General features: G+C 49.0%; 2 protein-coding genes across 16 annotated transcripts in view; both read left to right on the top strand.

The window, feature by feature from the left end:
- Window positions 1-2,037, top strand: part of TENM2 (teneurin transmembrane protein 2) — a 654,736-nt gene extending 652,699 nt beyond the window's left edge. For all 15 annotated transcript variants that reach the window (XM_019289969.3, XM_010406241.4, XM_010406240.4 and 12 more), the window contains one exon: window positions 144-2,037. In XM_019289969.3, coding sequence (XP_019145514.3) covers window positions 144-905 — 762 coding nt within the window. In that variant the 3' untranslated portion in view covers window positions 906-2,037. The remainder of the gene's footprint in view (window positions 1-143) is intronic.
- A 12,460-nt stretch (window positions 2,038-14,497) lies between these two features.
- WWC1 (WW and C2 domain containing 1) overlaps window positions 14,498-21,417 on the top strand; it is a 66,763-nt gene continuing 59,843 nt past the window's right edge. Inside the window, 2 exon segments of the mRNA XM_039559585.1 lie at window positions 14,498-14,515; window positions 14,517-14,617. Coding sequence (XP_039415519.1) covers window positions 14,498-14,515; window positions 14,517-14,617 — 119 coding nt within the window.

Raw genomic sequence — 21,417 nt, 5'->3', positions numbered from 1 at the left:
GGTCTTTTGAAGTATAGAACTTATCTCTGCATGTCTTTCCTTTAAAAAAGCAAAGCAAAGATCATTATTTGTCTCTGAAATGAGTATTGTTCAGACCTGCATCTTCTTTGGTGTTTTGTTTTGTTTTGTTTTGCTCTCCCCAGCTAATTACAGGAGTGCAGCAGACAACAGAACGACACAACCAGGCTTTCATGGCTCTGGAGGGACAGGTCATATCTAAAAGATTACATGCCAAAATTAGAGAAAAAGCAGGTCACTGGTTCGCCACAAGCACTCCCATCGTGGGGAAAGGAATCATGTTTGCCGTGAAGGAAGGCCGTGTAACCACTGGCGTTTCCAGCATAGCCACAGACGACAGCAGGAAAATCGCCTCTGTCCTGAACGGCGCTCACTACCTGGAGAAGATGCACTACAGCATCGAGGGCAAGGACACCCACTACTTCGTGAAGGTCGGCTCGGCCGACAGCGACCTCGTCACCCTGGCCATGACCAGCGGGAGGAAGGTCCTGGACAGCGGCATCAACGTCACCGTCTCCCAGCCCACGCTGCTCGTCAGCGGGAGGACTCGAAGGTTTACGAATGTTGAGTTTCAGCATTCCACCCTGCTGATCAACATCCGCTACGGACTGACCGCCGACACGCTGGACGAGGAGAAGGCCAGAGTGTTAGACCAGGCTCGGCAGCGAGCCCTGGCCTCGGCCTGGGCCAAGGAGCAGCAGAAGGCGCGGGACGGACGAGAGGGCAGCCGCGTATGGACAGACGGAGAGAGGCAGCAGCTCCTGAACACGGGAAGGGTTCAAGGTTACGAGGGATATTATGTCCTGCCTGTGGAGCAGTACCCAGAGCTAGCAGACAGTAGCAGCAACATCCAGTTTTTAAGACAGAATGAAATGGGAAAGAGGTAACAAATTAACCTGCTGTCATCCTTTGCTGGATGAATCAGTAGTCATAACTGTTATCTCCTCTCCTAAGGAGATGAAGACCTAAATGGGGCACTAGGCTGAGCTACTCTGGGATAGGAAGTGGCAAAAAAGCTCATATTTTTTGAGTTAAATGCTACTGTTCAAGTGATTAAAAACCACATCCTGAAGTGGACTAAAGCCAGACTGAAAACTCTTAACCGTACAAATTAAAAAGTACCCCTGAAATATTACCCACTTGTTCTGGGTCTAAAGAAAAACAAAAAGAAGGCCTCGTATTGTATTACCTCACTCCATTCACACGTGAGCAAACTAAGAAATCCAAGTGGGCCACTTTCACTAACCAGCTGATGAAACACAGATGATTCAGACTGCTTGTTTGATAAATATCCAAGAGGTTTTCATTTAAAGCAAAATACAGGTGCATTTAAAACATGACTTTGGGGTGATTTGTGTGTAGCAACTGGAGGACAAATGAAATGCAAGTGAGAGCGCACTGGAAATAGCAAAGGAAAATATATTTAAAAGTAACAAAACCACACTTGCACTCTGACCCTCCACTTGTCTGGCTTGAAGCTTAACTTATTCAAAGAGGGCAGAGTGTAAAGTTACATTCAAAATGGTGGCTATAAATCACTACAGATAAATTTCATACTCTGTTTGTCTTTGAAGATTTCCATTGTGGACAGTATAACACAGTTACAGGGTGTAGTCTGTTTAGATTCAGTAGTTTGTTGGTATCAGTTCCAGTAGAGCTGTGGGCATTGTGTTACACTATTGCAAATGGGCACCACGTCAGATCACCCTGTACATACATCAGCCAGAAGGCACAATCACTGTTTCAGATTTAAAAATTATTAGTGTGTTTGTTTGGTCAAGAAACTGAGACAATCACATTACGGTCACCACAAAAAAAACAAAAAAAAAAGAAAAAAAAAAGTCTAATAAGAACTTTGGTACAAGAACTTTTTTGTAATATACATGTATGAATTGTTCATTGAGTTTTTATATTAATTTTAATTTGCTGCTAAGCAAAGACTAGAGACAGGCAAAGATAATTTATGGCAAAGTGTTTAAATTGTTTATACATAAATAAAGTCTCTAAAACTCCTGTGAATTAGTTGTCTTCCATTGCAAAATCTTGTAAAAGTGATTCATGTCTGGCTGTCGTCTAATGCACACAGCATTTTATATGTGGAAATGACTTCTTGTGGTTCCATGGATCCTGCAGGCGGCTGGTCCTTTGATCTCTAGGCAAGCAAAGTCCTTCACACACATCACCCAAAAATCTCCTTAGGACACAGGAGAAGATTGGTAAATGCTTTAAAAACTCTCTCTCTGTACCTCATGACTAGCAACCCTCAAACTGCTGTGTTTCAATTCTGGAATTAGTTTAATTGCACTGAAGTAACCTCTAAACAGTTTGAAAGAGTAGTAACATAATATTAAATGGTACATGCAAGACTGTGCTGTGAGCCAGGAAGTCTCCATGAAATCTGTCTTCTTTGGGAGATTGCTTATTTCTACCACATTTAAAAATGGGAGGTAAGATCAAAGACCCTCTTCTAAGCAAACAGTCACTCCTGGTGATGATAAAAGGGAGCCATCCATCACCCAGAGCCCTGCCGCTTTAATCTCATTTAAGTATGTAGCTGGGGAGCTCTACTTAATTTTGAGAACAGTTTTGCTTTTGGGGTTGCAAATGAGGTTTTTAATGATTCATGATACCAACAGAGATGCTCGAGTTGATTATGGGCATAAATTCACTCCAGTGCATTTTTAAAGCCGAACAGTTCAGTGCCTGTGTGGTGCAACACTCAGAAAGCACATTCAATTTTTTCTGTGCAAACAAGAGCCACGCTGCTCTGACCAGGGGTTACACCTACATGTTCACCCCATGGGCAACCCCAGCCCTGTTACTCATCCTCTGAAGATGAAGTCTGGCTGCATTTTCTGATTTAAGTCCTGATTGTCCATCAAGGCAGGTGTTTTCTTTGCTGAAGGGCTTGGAGTGCTGTTACATTAGTCTGTTCTTTACAAGTGAAATCTCTTAAGGAAGTGTTTTTTTAATGGAGGCATAAAACATGAAATCACAAGGTGGAGACACTTTACATTACTGCAGCTTGTCTGGATTACCTGGTAAACTGCTTAGCTCATTTTTTGGGATAGAATTTTTCTTGCAATTTGAGAGGGTTGAAATGAGAACCTGTTGCATAGTCCCCAGTGTCCTTCATTCTGTTACCATTCTCCTAAAGCTGAAACTCTTCAGAACTGGAGATTCTGCTACTTCAAAAGGGAACTCAGTTAAGCTAAAAGGGAAGCATCCTTTGAATATTAATGGCTATCAGAGGAGATGTAACAAATTTCAGGGGATGCACTCCCTACTCATCTCCTTTGCAACTAACATACACCATCAGGATGTTCCTAAACACAGTTTTGGGAGGTGCTGCTAAATTCTCACCAGAGATCATCAATCCAGGGCTAGCTGTAGTTTCCAAAACCTGTGTGCAGCTTAGTACAGGTCCTGTGGGAAGCCCCAGCAAAATACTTGAGCTCTGAGGCCCTGCTTCCCATCGTGCTGGAGCTGACCGAGGTCACTCCCAGCTCTGCCCCTCAGCTCTGCTGCTTCACTTGCCTTGTGTCCCATACAGTACATGGACTACCCAGCCTGTCCTTTTGGCAAGTAAACTGCACTGTATCTAGTGACTTAGAGAACCTTGTGTGGTGCACCAAAGAGATTGGAGGAATTGCTGTATTTTTTGTAATTATGACAAAACAGCAAAATTCTCTCATGTCTGGAAAAAACAGCTGACTGGTAGAGCCCATCCTAAAGGGGTTTTCACTTAACAAATGAGGGAGGTAACTGGACTGGTGTGGCCATGGCCAGCTCTCTTGTGGTCCCATCTGGGTTTCCAATTTCTTGAGACATCTGTTTCTCCCTCTTTCTTTCTACAACCTTCCTTTTCCTCACCTGCCTCAAACTGGTATCTCCCGTTCCTCTCAAAGCTCTTGCTTTTCCTCTCTCTTCCTTGCTACACTTTTCTGTATGAAATAGATGCTTAACCTAAAGCACTGCCAAGGAGACGTGAACTGGATTCTTCGTATGAGGGAGTAGTTAAGCGGTGGCTTTTACAGTGACATTGTGTCTGTGTCCCTGTAGCACCATGACTGGGACAGAGCAAGGGCACCCATCAAAGGACCTGGCCTGGGAAGCGCTCCTGGCAGTGGGAAGGCACAGAGCACGAGCTCAGGCCAGCCTAAGCACCACGAACACGGGTTTGCTCTCCCAACTCGCTCGAGTGCAAGCTGAGTTGTTTGCAGGGAGAGCAAGAATCCAAGAACAGGCTTCTGTTTGACACTAAAACCAGATGGAGAATCAGCATTAGAGTACATTTCCTTTTTTCCTATTGGATTGCTGTAACTGAAGGAATTTAGTATTTATAACTTTGCACTTCAGCTTGGAAAAAAACCCCTTGTATTGTTTCCTGACTTAGCTCAGAGAGTAGACCGGCTGTGGGGGTAGGCACGTGTCTCAGCACACCCCGCTCCTCACCACCACAGGTGTTTTGCCTCTCAGCATGGCACCCGTGGCACTTTGGCCACATGATGGCAGTTCTGCCCACAAGACACCCAGAGGCACCAGCCTTTGCTTCCTGGCACTGCCTTGCCCACACCAGTCCCCAGCAGTGCCCTGACAGCCTTCCTTAGAGTGTTGGTGCCTCCCAGATTAAGGCACACACGGACATTCTTCCTAAAGCTGGGCCAGACAGTGGATCCACAGTATTCTTTTGGGAATAAGTAAAGAGAAGGAAGCATTTAGGCCTTTTTTTTTTTTTTTTTTTTTTTTTTGCTACCTATAGTGGCTGACACAACAGCACACACTGGGCTCTCAGAGTGCACAGAGCCAGACTGAAACCAGCATGGGAGCCTGGCTCTGGTACTTCCAGATTTCACCTCCCATCCCTTGGGAAATGCAGCCTCTCAGAAGTTTCCTGATAGAAATGACTGTGCCAACACCATTCTACCTCTGTAAGCCAAGCCTCTGACCTTCATGTAGTCCAGGCTCATCACTGCTGTAAGAACAGAAGAGCCAGATATCCCTCACTTGCCCCACACATGACTATAACACTGCCTTTCAATGCTCTTCATGTTTGTCAGTCATTTCCTGTTTAGGAATCCAAGAAAACCACATTGGGATACAATGGCACTGAATGATTTGCATTAACTGCTTTGTGCTGGAATTTCTGTAAGGTTGACCCCTTTGACAACAGTCTCACAACAGTTCTCAAATAAGCACTCAGTAATGATCAGACCTGGGAATATGTTCAACACACAGCCTTGAGGGTACAGCCCTAGGAAACTCCAAAGGTAAAGTTTCAGTCACTGAATTGTACTGTCCTATGTTCATCTGGTGATCTTGCATGAGAACCCCACGTGAAGGTCAGTCATAGACTCAGGTGACCTTTGCTTGAACTGTGACTCTGTTCAAAGGGGAGATTTTACCTTACAAACTAAGGCAGGTGTAATGAAGGGGTACCAGGACCTCTCTGCCTCTGAGCTGCCTCCAGACTTTTATGCCAATAAAAGTTCTTTCCCAGCCTCTTCAAGTACAGCCTGCAGCATAAAAGTTCCTTATTTACAAGGATTGCTTAGTTTAAACCTTACTCACTGCATTTGAAACCTGCTACTCCTCTGGAACCAAACTCACTTCTCCACCTCTGTGGCACCAAGTTCCTAGGTCAGCAGAAGAGGGTCAGCATCCATCACAGTACAGATGCTGACACAGCTTCAGATGTTTTTACTCTGCACATCTCTGTATTAGCAGCAAGATCTCAGAGCCTTACAGCCACTTTCAGCCCACAGAAAACACTGAAGGAGCATGGGCAGGTGGCTCCACTGGCAGGGTCTGTCTCTGAAGGCTCTGCTGCTGGCTGTACCAATATACAGACATATATCGTATGCTGTAACTGCTTGTTTAGGTCACTAATATCAGAACAATTCTCTCTCCCTCCCCCTGTATGTCTGTCATCTCCCTAATGAGCATAGTTACATGCAACGTTTGAGCATGACTAAGAGCTCTAGGAAGGCAAATACCATTGCCAGTGTCAAAGCACCAACTCCCCAGTGTTGATAAAGCCTTTTCTGCTTCTGCCTAACCCAGCACAGCAGTGCTGGGCACAGCTGGAGTGGTGGTCATGAGCTGTGTGTGTCTACAGCAACACCTGGCAGGTGATTACCTGGGCTGCTGGAAGAGCAAGTGGCATTTAACAAGCAGCTGAGACTGGGTGACACAAAAGTCATCACAGAGTGCTTTACAGCACCCTCACAGCTGGGCCCATCACACTCAGGGGTTAGGCTGGTAATTTTAATCTCAGTTGACCGAGAGCTCACTGTGTCAGCTCAGCCTCCCCACCACAATCACCAAAAATAAGCAAAACCACAGAGGTGGAGGCACCTTGTGATGTGCTCAGGTACCCCAGCCAGGTGTTCAGCCAGATGACCAGCAAGGAAACATCTTGGCAGGAAAGGCAGGTTCTGGACCCTGCCAGCCTCTCCCACACACAGTTTAGGGTCTGCCTGCCAGTACCCTGCAGGCTGCTCAGTCTTCTCCACCACCAGCCCCAGGAGCCTCTTCTCACCTGGTGAATGTGGGGATTGCACCAGGGCAAGAGTCAGTGCCCAGCAGATGCCCTGCACCCACACATGTGCTCCATTCACCTGGAGCTCAGCAGGTGCCACAGCCCTGCCCAGGCTTCCCCACACCTCCTGCAGCAGGAATGGGGTGTTACTCTTCAAAACATACATCTAATGTCACAGGTGAGACTTACCCTCATTTCCTTGTTCATTAAGGTATTTGAGTAGCACCTTAGGAGGATTTAATGGTTAGAGTCAGGCTACTTCTGAGCCAAGGAAGGGGACAAAAAAAAGCAAGTAATAAAGCAAAATGTGGTAAAAACACCATGAGAGAGAGCTGTGTGCCAACTTTCAGACAAGCAAATGAATGCAGCCAATTTATAAATCCTTAACAAATAGGATTTACAATGGAAGTGGCAGTTAAGCCGTCATGAGTACAGAAGGTGGCAGGCAGTGCTCTGTAACGCTGTCCGTGCTCTGCTACAGCAGCTCAGCAGCATTGCTATTGGAGAAATTGTATTTACAGAGGTTTTTCATCTTTAGATGACAGCTTTTGGCAGGCTTTAGTCTAATTTGGTGGTTGCGTACAAAAAGAAAATCTGCCAGCAGGACTCTGGGCTGTACCACTGACTATGCTGCTGAAGCCCAGGCCTTGTGACTGTGTCAAATACCTCTCCCTCCTCAAACTCCACTAGCTGCATAAATGAAAGTAAAATATTAAGAAATATTAGTGCTATAAATCAGTAATTCAACCGTCTCATTTTCAGTTGTTGGCAGTAGTCACTGACTCAATAGGCTCTACCTGATAAATCTTTTTCATCTGCCAGAAGTTCCCCATAGCAATAAAAATCAGATTTCTGCTTGCCTCTGAAGGCTGCAGTGATCTTTTAGAAAACATTCCCATCTCAATGCCTTGGTCTCTGCCCAGGTAGGGAAGGCAGGTCATTAAAAACCTTGGGACAAAGCACATGAGGGGAGAGTTTTCACACTTTGCACAGCACAGGACCCTTATTGAAAAGCAGGGGTTGATGGGGGTGGAGGCTGCTGGAGAGCTTGGAATCCAGCTCTTTCTTTGTTTCCAGAGTGTCCCAGGACAGGTGAGGATAACTCCCTGTTAAGAGCATGTCCAGCTGAATTATGAATATCTTCAAGGTTGGTTACAGCAACCTATTCCAGTGCTCAGTCACCCTCACAGCAAAATTAGTATTTCTTATGTTTAACCAGAACTCTCTGTATTTCTTCCTTTGCCTTTGCTGTTTGTCCTGTCACTGGGCACCACTGAGACAATCCTGGCTCTCTTGTCATTACTCCTCCCCTCAGATACTCGTACACAATGATTAGATCACCCCTGAGCCACCTCCTCTCCAGGTGGAACAGCCCCAGCTCCCTCCGCCTCCCCCCCTATTTCAGATGCTCCAGTCCCTTCACCATCTTACTGCCCTTTGCTGGGCTCTCTCCAGCAAGTCCCTGTCTTCCACAGGGTCACTCAGAACCAGACCCAGCACTCCCAGTGGTCCGTCTCCACCATTCAGCACTCCACCAGTGCCACGTCTCACTGGTGCTGAGCAGAGGGGAGGGATCACCTCCTCAGCCCCTTGGTGATGCCCTGGCTAATCCAGCCCAAGGTGTTGGTGGCTCGTGGCTCGCTCTGCCACAAAATCATATTGCTGGCTCAGGGTCAACTACTTGTCCCCCAGGTCCTGTTCTGGAAAGTTCCTTTACACCTGGCTGGCCTCCAGCTCATACTGGTGCTTGGAATTGTTCCTCCCTAGGTGCAGGACTCTGAATTTCCCTTTGCTGATCCCCATGAGGCTCCCATCAGCCCCTTTCTCCAGCCTGTGCCCCTGGATGGCAGAAGACCCTGTGGTTTATCAGCTGCTCTGCCTAGAACCTCCCCCAGTTGCCACGACACTTCCAAGCCAGCAGGGAGCAGCCCGGCAGTGCCATCAGCCAGCTCCCTCGGCTCTCCTGGGTGCATCCCTGCAAGTCACAGGGATGTCCATGTTCCGTTTTTTGCTCCCTTACCTGATCCTGCTCCAGCGACACCCATGGCACCCCACGGAGGGCAGGACCCTGTGCCCCGCCCTTGGCAGCTGCAGACGTGCCACTGGACAGACTGCCGAGGCAGCAGGACAGGCTGCCAAGGCACCTGGCTCCTGTCGCAGCAGCAGCCTGCTCACGGGAACGGCCCTGGTGTCCCTCGCCCGGCTGCTTCCCACGTGGAGAGACGATGGCCCCTGTCCCTTCGCCATTCAGTGCTCCCAGCTGCTGCCCCCACCTCGGCCCCTGAAACTGCTCCTTCACACTAACGGGGGGCGGAGGTTTCGCAGTGCTTCTGCTGCACAACAGAAATCCCACCTGCAGTGCCCTGTTGTCGCCATCGCAGTGTAAGATGAGCCTCACTCAACAGAAAAATCCCATCTGTCAGGTTAGAAACACAAACCGTGTTGGCAAAACCGAGTCTCTTTTGCTCCCCCTGCCCTGGGTCAGGCACATGCTGGGCCGGGGGCCCAGCGGTGCCTGTGCAGCTCCGCTCCGCGGATCCATCCCCCAGCTGGTTTTGGGGACGCACGGTGGTGGCACTGGGCTGTTTGTGCAGCTCAAGGTGCAGAACCACTGTGAGCGCGCTGGGCACGTTTCCCGTCACAAGCCTGCACACGGGCAGGAATTCCCTTCTCGTGCGCAGCAAAGGACACTTGTCACACTCGGTCCGGGGGAGCTCCGGCCACGCCGCGCCCTGAGCGCGTCCCGCCGCCCCGCCCCGCTGCTGCGGGACACCCGCTCGGCTGGCAGGGCACTCTGGCTCCGGAGTCACACGTCAGGCCGGCAGGAATGCGAAACTTCTCATTTTCCGGGCAGAAAGGTGGAGCGCTGTGGCTCCGGAGCTGACATGTGACCAGGACAGTCCCGTTGGGGGGAGGAGCTCTCCCTGACTTCTGAGCCAATAATGGGCCAGCGAAAAAAGCAATAGATACCGAACCAAATTGATTTTTTTTTTTCTGCCGGGTGTGTTCTCCATGACAGGTTGATGGAAATTTATTAACCATTTTTATAAACTTTTATAAGTGAGAGTGACTATCTCGCCCCGTTCCTCACTCTCATCCGCAGGGCCAGGGCTGGCAGCCGACGGCAGACCTGCCTCTGCCTCTGCTGAGGAGCTCAGTGCCGGCACCACGGCCACACGTGAGGGCTGGGTGGCACCTGGGTGACACCTGGGTGGCAGCTGCCAAGAGCTGCTGATGCCCCGCAGGGGACAGCCGGGCACGAACAGCTCCGGTTTCACCGGGGTGGTCTCCCAGCTGGGATAAGCAGCTCCCAGTTATTGCAAGGGAGAAGATCCACAGACACACACTCATCTCCTAGGCTATGTGACATACACGCACACTCTCGGGGAAAACAGACACCCGAACTTCCCGGCAATGTCTGGGAATTATTGCAGTGCTTCCAGTGGGCACACAAGGGTCTAATAAAGCAATAGAGATAAGGGTTATTTTGGGGTAAAAAACCACCCAAACCTGTTTTGTTTGTAGGTGAAAAAAACTCAGAGCACCCAAAGGTCATAGTCAGGAATTTATTCCCTCGCTGCAGGCTTGTTTGCTGAAAGATAAAGATCTTTGATGCAGGTGTACAAAGTGCCAAGGATCAGAAAGGCAGCACAGAGCAAACCCATGGCCGAGTGGTGTGTTTGTGGCTGGAATCACAAGAGCTGTCAGAGGTGTCCTGCAATGTATCCTGTTCTCCCGAGGCAGAGCTCAGCTGACAGAGAAACCGGCTTCCTGCTCTGTTAACGATGCTGCCAACGATGCTGCCCTGTTAGAGCCAGCCTTGCCTCTGGCAGGGGATGGCCTGAACATTTGCACTGGTGTAAATACTGACCCGTGGCTTGGTAGTACCCTGACTCGGGAGTGGCTGGGGACTGTCCCACAGACTGCAGTAGTGACCCTGGGCCATAACAGCCCTGTGTAATGGCCTCACCAATGAGGACTTGACCACCTTAAAGGTCTTTTCCAGCCTCAACGAGTCCATAATCATGGGATTCTCCAGCATGTTGTTTCATGAACAAACTAGTCAGGGACCTCTTATGACCCACTTTCAAGAAGACAAAACATACAGGTATCCAGCCAGCAGATTTCCTGGGGTACTGGGAAACCCAGCTGCTGCATGGGTCCTATTTAATGGTCACCTTGCCACAGGAAGCTGTAACTCTCCCCATCCCTCACGTCCCTCCTCGGCCACACTGCACGGTGTTGGGAGCCCTGTGCCACACGTTCCCTGTGCATTGAACACAAGGACAGATGCCTCGTCTGGAACGAGGGGTGCCGGGACCGGCGGGACAGCGGGCATGGCACAGCCAACACCTGCCAGAGCAACAGGATGGCTTTGCGGATGTCAGCTGCCTCTTTTTTTTATTTAAGGCCTCCAGCAACGGGTCTTTTAAGGAGTAGTTCGAAAGAAAACAATGAAGTGGCTTTGCCAATGTTTACAGAAAGTCACTTTCATGTTGGGACTGGAAAGTACAGGAGGTTGTGTGCGCTCTTCCCTGCCTCCTGGGCACCTCTGCTCTTCCCGCTGGGCTGGAAACAGCTTCTGAAAACGGGAAGGGTTCAGGTTGCCTCCACAACGAAAGTTCCATTGCTCCGAACCTGGTTTTGACCGTTCTAAAAAATAAAATTCCATTTGGAAACTGAAAAAGATTGACATACAGTTTGGGGATGGGCAGGATAGGGAAGAGGCTTTCTAGAATGGTAAGGGAGCTCTCACAGAAACTGTACTGTGTTTCAAGTTGAAAAATACTGGAGGTTTTAAATAAAAAGTAGTATTTTGGCTAAATGTAATTGTTTCCTGGTAATTGAATTTAAACTTATTTTTCCTTCTATTTCAGTTCAGCTATCTGAAGGTGTTGGCTAAGAGACCAATGTTGTGCCTCAGCCACTTTTCACCTTTGAGTTTTTATTATTTGCACTCAATTAAGAGTAGAGCTTGAAGTGTCGAGTACAAAATTGGGCACTTTTGAATGTACTAGGGAAAAAGAAACTGGAGTAGCAAGGAACCGTCTCCTCTAAAACAGAGACCACCAGCAGATAAAGGCAGCTCCTGTTGCTGAGCAGTTTGTAACCAGCCTGTTGTGGACTCTGGTGGGATTGAGGGGTGCAGCACACAAAGGCATGCTGGAGATGTTGATCCCAGGGCAAAAAAAAAGAGTTTTCTGCAGACTTTGTTCTCTGCGCCATTCTTCCTTTTCACAGGAAGAACAGCGCAGGTTTCTTTCAGGTAAGAGTTTACCTACAAACCTAACCTTCCTCTTCTTTGCTCATGAGAAAACAATCACCTGTTTGTTTATTGTTTTACAGTTCAAACAGACTCTGATAACGCTGAATTCTTTTGTTGTGAGTGTAAGCGGTAAAAGGGAGTAAGTTACCATATGCACATTCCTGATTACATTTATAAATTCATATGGTTCAATGACAGGTTGGGGGTTTTTCTGAGTTAATAAAGAGGAGTGGACAAATAAAATCTTTTGACTTGAGTCAGAACTACCTGAAAATATTTTCTGAGGTATTTATTTCAAAATCAATTACCTTAAAAAAATTCACAAAACTACTTTCTTCCTAAATAGAGTTCACAACATCTGGAAAAGAAAGAGTATTTGGTCAGCTTCTTTACATAAAGGCTTTTGCTATATGATCTATATATGCGCTGAAAATTTGAAAAAAAGCTTTAAAATAAACATGCCTTTTGGAAATATCTCTGTGCTGGAACATAAGACCACAAATACAGGACCATGAAAATATACATTAATTTGTTATCACTTTGCTGTTTACTTTTTCTTTTGTAATATTTAAAAACATTGGTTGCTGCTGATTTTTTTCCTATTGCCACAGTTGCCCTTTTGAAATGTCTTAAACACTTTGCTGAGTGTTTTACAAAGAGAGAAACACCATTATCCACGAAATTAAAAGCAGAAAAGAGAAAATGACAGCCCCAGTGAGTAGCCCAGTGCCCTGCAGAAATCCACTGCCCTCCTCTGGCGCGGGCCCAGGACTCCCGGCGCTCCCGGTGTCTGCTCACTGGAGCGGCACTTCCCAGTGCTCCCAGTCTTCCCTGCCGAAAGAAACCACAAGCCTCACTTAGAGTTGTGGACAGATACAGTGTTTATTCCTTTATTCTTCATTTATTATTAATTTAAAATTCTTGTGTATAGTCCTGTTCATAAAAGCAACTTATTTAGTAGCCCACAGCAAGTTTGGCTTCAGATAAAATGGGGTTAAACCAGGCTATTTTCCAAATGCCTCACTTTCAGTTTTACTTGTCTTCATTTTCTTCCCTGCTAAACCACTCCATCAGCCAACTGCTACTACATTCTGCTTCGGCCTCCAGAGAATTAGCAGTCCTGACTCCCAGCAGGTTGTCAGAAAGCCTGAGAGAAAAAATCCCACAAAATCTGGCACAAAAATGAGATGTTATTTCTAATTGTCTTTTTCACTTTTACTTTTCCTCTCCAGCCCTTCGAGGCTGCCCTCTTCCCATCCTCCAGTTTCCTTTTCCACCCCTGTGCTTGGCAGGGATCCCTGCTCCATTCTGCTGTTTCAATAGCTGCAGCTCTACAAAACTTCTTGCTTTCCCCCCACCCTCGGCAGTAGGAAAGCGGCGTTGGCTGGTGCTCACCAGGGAAAGTGCCACCTCACACAAAACTGCCCTCATGCCACGCTGGGCACGTCACCCGCCTCAGCTCACGGCCTCATCGCGTGCCACTGCATGAGCTCTTATTGTGGCATTTTGTCATGGGCTGTCTGTTCAAGCCTAAATGACTGAAATGTGGGGACAGAAGACTGTGCAGGGCACGTCCTCATAGCTGCATCCATACTGCACGGCAGCTGTGCCAGAGCCACGCTCAGGAAGCGACAGCGGCTGCTCAGGACGGGTCCGTGCCCGCGGGGTGGGCACCATCACCCGCCCTGCGGCGTATGGCTGTACCTGGGGCTGTCTGCGCCACCCTAGCTACTTTCACAACCCAATGGCTTCCCCATGGTCCGAAGTGCATCCACGCTCCAGCTGCCACGAGCTTTCCCTCTGGAACCCACAAAAAGTCATTCCTGTCACTCCCATGGGCTGCTCCGATGGCTCGTGGCTCCCCGCCAGCCCCTGCGGGGAGCCCACCACGGCTGAGCCGGGCCACCCGAGGGCATTGCACCGGGAGCAGGGCACCTCATGGCCCAGGGGCGCCCGAGTTGCTGCGCTCGTCCGTCTGATGCCAGCACGGGCACCCCACGGCCGTGTCCCCAGGGCACCGAGTACCCCCGATGCGCTCCCTGCCACCCGCGCTGTGCCCTCGTGCTTCCCCTCGGAGAGGCCGAGCAGGGCAGCGCTTATGGCGGCTGTGCCCGGCCCTGGGCCGGTGCTCCGGCCCCGCGGGGCCCCCGAACCCCAACACCGGCACCTTCCCGGGACCCGCGGAACCGCGCCCGGCCCCGCCGCCACGGGGCGCTCTGGGGCGCCCTCGGGACGCACCCGGGGCCCGGGGAGAGCGGCCGTGGGTGTGCCCGGGGGGCGTGACTCCGGGCGGGGACAGGCGGTGGGTGTGTCCGGGGCGCGGCTATGGGTGTGTCCGGAGGCGTGGCCGGGCCGTAGGCGGTGCTGCCGCGGGACTCGCGGTGCGGCCGCCGGCGGGAGCAGGAAATGGAGGCGTGAGCGGGCGGAGCGGCCGGGGCTCCGCGCCCAGCGCTGACCGCGGGCTCGCCGCTGCCGCCGCCCTCCCGCACCGCCCCGGCCCGCCCCCGCCGCGGGGCCGGCATGTGAGGCTGCCCGGCGGCGGCGCCTCCCTGCGCGGCTGGGCCGGCGCGGCCCCCGCACCGCTGCGCGCCGCCCGCGGGAGGGGAGCCCCGGCGCGGCCCCCGGAGCGCAGCGCGGCGGTGCATGGGGCGGCGCGGCCGGCGGTGCGGACCATGCCGCGGAAGGAGCTGCCCGCTGCCCGAGGGCTGGGAGGAGGCGCGGGACTACGACGGGAAGGTGTATTACATCGACCACGGCAGCCGCACCACCAGCTGGGTCGACCCCCGCGACAGGTGGGCGGCGGCGGGGCGGGGGCGGGCGGGGACCCCGCGGTCCCGGTGTGCGCGGAGAGCCCGGCGCGGCTCCCCGTGAGCCCGGCCGGTACCTGCTGCCATCCCCCAGCTCCGCTCGGGCTCCGCGGCACGGGAGGGCAGGGCGGGACGGCGGGACGGCGGTGGCGTTACCTGCGGGCCCTGGCCGGGCAGTGGCGCCTGCCGGCTGCACGGGAGGGGAGGGGAGAGATAGAGGGGGCTCAGCGAGTTGTGTTATTGCAGTTGTGGTCTCTCTCCTTGGCCGGCCCCAGCCGTGCTGCGGACCCGCAGCGCACGCTGCTCCGCCGCTGCGGTCGGCGCGGCCATGCGGCCCTGGCGGGGCTGGGAGCCCGCCCGGGGCACGCCGGAGGAGCGGCGGTGGCTCGGAGCGGTGCGGAGGGACAAGGTGGGGTCGCAGAGGTGTCGGCGGGCCCTGCCCTGCATCGGGGCCCATCTCTGCGAGCAGCTGCGTGGCCTTATCGAGCTTGGCCATCGCGGAGGTCACTGACTTCAGGGTGTGTCTCTGATCGCCCCTCTTTGCCGCCTTCTTCCCTGCGGTATTCCCTTGCTCCTACTTGCTTTGAGTAGTTCTTTTCCTGCATCGCTCACTTTAAAAAAGTAAGATAAACAGAAAACAGGGTGCTGCTCAAGACGAGGTCGTTTTCCAAGCAACACTCTGTCCTAGCATGTTGTAGTTCCATGCTTGAGGCAGTCATGGTGAGCCAGAGCACGGGAGCTCTAACATGCAGGAAGCTCAATTACTGGATCACAGTTGAAATCAGAAGTTTTTAAATTTCTTGTTTAATGCTTTTTTAGCTGAAGTTGCCAGAAACAGGAACTGGAAAATCCATCCTAGTGAGTTGGAAATGCCAACCATCTGAACTATGCAGTTTGTCATTGATAAATTTCACACGCTTCCCCATCTGACAGTGAGTGTTTGCCTTGTTATGGGGCAGAAAGTGCGATTTCTGAATTTGTGTTCCTTTCTTCCCCTTGCTTCAGTGATCAGCTCCTTGAAGGGGCTTCCATTCTTGGTGGGATGTCAGGACTTTGCCTTCGCTCTGTTTGCTTAGATGGATTTTTCGTTAAGCATGGAAGTGAATGATTGTCCAGTTTTACAAGATTTCAAGGAGTGTTCTGCATTCCAGGAATAATCCTTGTGTGTACTATACACAAATGTAACCTGCTGCCAGCCAGGGAACTTGTCTTGGGGTTCAGTTTTAGGAATGTGGTTGAGAAGGGACAGTAACAGTTTTGTTCCAAGGTGTTTCTTTAACCTTCGTAAAAGCTGATGGAAGCTTAAATTAGGAATGCTTTCCTGGCATCCTTATTTTGTTCAGAGAATGAAGACATGTGAGAAATCTAATAGCCCTAATGCAGGCTTATAAAAATTCCTGTATGTCCTTGGTTAGTGATTCAAGAGTGACAGAAATGACTAAAGGGGTGCCTTATTTAGCCGTGTGTACTGAGCTGTCGCAGAATCATTACCTGCTCACCACTGATAGAGGAGAATAATCAAACACATACTGATAACTTCTATCACATGACACTTGTTGTACACATAAAAATACACTTGAATACACGTGGCCCTGACGAGCTTTGCATCTGAGTCATCTTCCAGTAGTGCTGCCAAGGAAACAGCCTGCATTGGACACTGCCCCTGAAGATCTGCAAGGTTTTGAAGATTTTATTGGCCCACACTAGAACCACAATGTGACACAACACTTGCCCATCATCTGGTGGACCATGAGCTTTTATAGGTTGAAATTCTCCTTTGCTATACAGGAAAGAAGTTTCTCTTCCAAGTAATTACCACTTGCAGTGAAAACCAGGGGATGGGAGATTTCTGAGCAGCTCAGGTCATAAGATGTCTGCTTCGTGCAGGGGAGTGAACTTGGATTTACACACTGAGCACTGAACTTTATCACTGTATTTTAAGTTTAAATGTTTGAAAGCATAGCCTTTTACAAGTCGTATTTAATATTGCTGCAGCTGAGATGTTTGTTTGTGAATTTGCTATAGTGCTCTGGGTGCTGTGCTTACACATTCTGTCTGTAACCCAGCAAAAAGCAATAGATATTGGGTAACATGGCTGTAGAAATGCAAGTTTGAGGAATGTGGAGGAGATGTGTGTGTTAGGGCTCACTCTGAACCCAGTGTCAGTGGGGACCTTTGTAAATCTGATTAGTTTATTCAGCAGGTAGCAACTGGTAATGAAAGAACACAGGTTTTTAAACCTTCCCTAAATCTTTCATTCTAGCTTAATTTAGTGGAAATTAACATGAGCAGGGGGGATACATACCATCTAGCTTCAGGGCCTGGGCCATCCCATTGTTTGTGACAGCAGGTTTGTAGTCCTGCTGAGGCTGGTTTAACAGGCTGCCAGGGAAGTAGACCTGGCTGTGGGATCTGCAGCAGGAAAGGGGAGGAAGGGGGTGAAAGCTGGGACCTCAGCTGGCCTTGGGCTGTAAAATCAAAAGCTGGGCTGGTGCTTTTCCACTCCAGTCCTGCTGGTGGGCTGTTGGTGAGAGGGGCTGTTAGGCTTTGCTGGGAAGAGGTCGCTGGCACCTGGTGGCATCTCAGTGTCCTGTAGAGCTGACCTGAGCGATGCTCAGGTGCCTGGAATCTTGGTTGGAGCAACTGCATGTCAGAGCACTTTTACCTCCTGCCTTTTAAGACTCAGGGCAGTCTTGGGAAACCTGTGGATGTTGGAGCATTTTGGGAAATCATCTAAGATTAAGTAATCTGAAGAATTTTGTGATTTAACTGTTGCTGTCCCTGTGGTGTGGTGTAACAGAAAAGAATCAAGGTACTTCATATTACAGGAATTTCAGGTTAAAAAGCTCTAAGGCAATTCTTCTGAACAGGTGGGGGAAAAACCAAAACCCTGCTGTGTTTTCCCTTTTGAAAGAGGAAGCTCACATAGCTGACTTTTTTTTGTAGATCTGTTTGAAATTAGATAATTCAGGAATTGAGTACAGTGTGATGGGAAATCAAACCTTGTTGAGCTGGGGGAGAAAATTTGTCATTCTTAGTTTTAAAGCTAAGCACAGCCTTTCAGGTCTGCACCAGTACATACCAATTGGTAAATCATGCCAGAGAGCTGTGTCAGTTGCTTTCTTAACACGGAGGGTGCATCTGCTCTGGAAGCTGCTGTGCTGGTGGCCAAAGAGAAAATACCAGTGGTATCTCAAGACTTTAGCACCAGCTACTGCCTGTTCTTAAGCATCAGCATGAGCATCACTTGAACAACAGAGTGCCCTGAGTGAGATTTCAGCTTTCATCAGAAGTGAGGATTAGAGATGGGAATCTCTGTTCCAGTGCTGTGCTGCCCTTGGGCTCTTTGTGCTAGGTTTAGGTGAACTTCTATTCTCCTTCAGACTGTAAGTAAGTATCCTCTTGTAAGAGGATAAAATTTTTTACTTCTCCTTGCCATTCAACACAGAAACTTCAGGATGCACTGAAAATTTGGTGATGCCTGATAATGTCCCACTCTTGAATATTTGTGTTGTACTCTCCTACTGGCCTGATGGTGTAAGTGGCTTTTTCTAGGTTATTTTAAATGGAGCTGACTGAACTTCTCATTTCACTTCTATCACTGGACTCCTGCTGAGAATGAAAGCTATTGAAATAGGAGCAATTGTAGCTTAAATTTGGTGAAGTTACTATACAGCATCAGATATTTTCAGTTTTGGGAGGCAGCAGTGCGTTAGCTGACAGCCCTTCATTTCTTTGAAGGCTCTTGTTGCTATAAAGGGCTGGGAGATTTTCGTTAAATGAAAGCCCAGATTCTGCATTTGGTACATAAATTCCCTTCCTACTCCACATGGAGGTTTTTCCAGTCTGCACCTCCAAAGCAGAGCTTCGGTGGAGAGATTTGCCAAGGTTGAGGGCCAATGCATGTGGCATCATGTGTATTTAAAATAGTTAAGACCACCTATTTACTCAGGAAGATTCAGCTTTGCTGAGCCCAAGGATTTTAGTGGAGAAAAGTCAGGTATATCATAGAGAGAGCACCATCATCTAGCCATGCCCTTCTAGGCTTTATGTGAAATGCTGCAGAGTATTGTCTCCTCTGCATTATTCTGATCTTTAAACTTTTCATCCCCAGTCTGCTCTGCACACTTGGTCTACAAACTGCCTTTATTAAAGATTTAGAAATGTGAGCATTGTGCTAAAATTTCCTATGTAACTGTCTACTCCTTGGATTACTTGCTTAAATGTAGAATAACTTTAATGACTGGAATAAAGCTGCTATAGCCAACTTAAATGTGAGAATCCTTCAAAATAAAAGGGCTGAAAGAAGGGAGGGCAATGAAAGGCAGCAGGAACAAAAGGCACTGTGCTCTTCTGTAGATGAAAATCAGTAAGCATAAGGAGAAGAGAGAAAAATTCTCCAAGATAGAAAAACCAGGGGAGAGAAATGCTCTTTCATCAGTGCCAACAGCATAGGTCATGCAGCTGAAGGCTGCTAGTTTGATGCCTGTTGTTGCCTTTCTTTGCTGATATCTAGCTAAGCACCCTGTCATATATATGTGAATCTGCTGCTTTCTCATGTTTGCATTCCCCAAAATAGCTGACTGCTTTATAAGGAGCAGGCAGCTCAGTGTGTGCCCATAGAAACTGCTGATGACCATTTTGCACAAGTACAGAAGTGAGTGACAAAAACTCAGTCTTCAAAGTCATCCAGATGCCATCCCTGGGAGCAGGTGTCCTAATGTGTAGGATTTGTGCTGTTCTTACTTTTTTCCATAGTCATTGGTTTATGTAGGTGCTAATATAGAGGGAGACAAGGACAGCAAGTAAGATTATTGTGACATTTGAAATTATTTTAATTTATTAATACCAAGAGTTAGGTCAGGATGCACCTGCAGCTGGGAAAAGTGAGTTGGAGCTGAAATCCATCACATCGCTGCAGTTATAAAAAAACAGACTTTATTATTTTGGGGGGTTTTTTGGTTGACTTTTTTTCCCCTGAACTGCCCAGACAAGCCAGTTTAGGTTGTCTTGGATGCTTTGGAGACTACAGGGACTAGCTTCAGAGCCAGTGTGCGTCCTCAGTTGTGTAAGTTCACCTCACACTGGGGAGGGAACTGGAAACAACAGGCGTGATGGTTTTTAACAAGGCCATCACTGCTAAATGTGTGGTATGCACACGTGTATAGAGACAGAGGATGTTGGTAATGGCTTTAGAATGACAAAAAGCATTATTTTATCTTCCCTGTGGAACATGAGAAAAAAAAAGAGAAATGTGAGGCTTTGTTCAGCTCAGCAGCTTTTTAATGCATCTTGGGGAATTCTGATCTTAAAAGATCAGAAAGGCTTTTGAAGAAATCTTCATAAATCACATTGTTTAGAAATATGTAGGTTGAGCTTCATCTTCTGCTCTGGCAAGGTCATCTTGCTCACAAGTTCACTCCTTTAATTTAGCCTCAAAAACTGACAGCATGTAAAGTTAGTGACATTGCCAGTGACTGGAAACTTATTTGGCAATGGAATCAATATGTAGGTCATATATTTTCATATCAGAGTAGTTATCTTGATCTCCATCCAGTGGAATGGCAGGAAATTGGCCAGTAAATTCCAGAAGATGTGGTATGACAGGGGAGAGGTGGCTGCAGTGCTGGGCACCTGGGGCAGGTGCTTGGTGCTGTTGCTGTTGGGACACCTTAAGCTGCTGCTGCCAGGGTAAAACTCTGTATCAGTGCAGGGAATGAGGTCTGCAAGCTGGTCTAGCTGAAAAATGTCATTTTGCTGTCTTGGTTCATTTTACAGAAACAGTCGATCCAGGTTGTGCATACTTGTGCAGAAGCTTGTGATGGCACAGCTGGGGCTGAGCTGGGAGGCTTGGAGCAGTGGGAGTGGGGCTGGCTCTGGTGGCAACCCAGGAATGCTGCTGAGGGTGCACTTGTGAAACTGTCCCCAGGCACTTGACCTGGTCGGGCTCTCTGCCAGCCCAGCTGAGGAGGTGTTCCCAGGTGCTTAGCTCTGCCCCATGACTGCTGATCAAGTTTTACAGGAAGAATGGATTTTCACTTGCTGGAGCCTGTGTGAAACAAGCAGTGAGGCAGAGCATCTCCTAAAGATACTCTTCACAGGGCAGCTTCATAGCTAGCACAGTTATGGGAAGATGAGTTTGCAGCAAAATTTTCCATGTCTGAGTTTGATTTAAATTCCTTTGGATTGTGCCAGAAAATTTACTGGAAGACATGGGAAGATTTGCCCAAAGGAGTTTAATGAAATAACTTGTACGTAAAGAAGTGATGTTTGCTAGGTGGCTCAGGGGGGTCCTGTCACTGATTCACCACTCCACCTTTTGGGACTGGCTCTAATCTCAGTTGCTGGAGGAGTCTATTAGTAAATGATTGCTGTTGTGTGCTCCTGGAGGTGGCTGCAGGCTGCCAGGGCTGTCCTTGCTCTGTGCTTAGCGTTCCGAGCAGCGTCACTGCCCCACAGCGTGTTCCTGCATGCGTCACGGGCACTGCTGAGCTCACGTCTGACACGAGGGAAATGTCCTGGGTTGGGCTTGACACTCGGTTGTGTTGTATGGGACACTTTCAGGTCTTTCTCAGGGAGAGACCATACAGCTGGCTTGGAAAAGCCTTGCTGATCTCTCTGTGCTGGGGCTGCCTGAACCTGGCAGCCTTGAGTGCTGCACCAGCAGGGCAAGTGTTAGCTGGAATAATTAATCAATAAAGAGGGGTGGCAGCAGCTTGGCAGAGTCAGGTGGAGGTATGTAGACTAGTGCTACTGCCTACACCTGTAGGAGAGCTATGCAGATT

The sequence above is a fragment of the Corvus cornix genome, chromosome 13 (assembly GCF_000738735.6).
Source record: "Corvus cornix cornix isolate S_Up_H32 chromosome 13, ASM73873v5, whole genome shotgun sequence".
In the NCBI taxonomy this organism is placed as follows: domain Eukaryota; kingdom Metazoa; phylum Chordata; class Aves; order Passeriformes; family Corvidae; genus Corvus; species Corvus cornix.
Note: the sequence above shows the minus strand (reverse complement) of the source record. Positions and strands in the feature narration are given on the sequence as shown.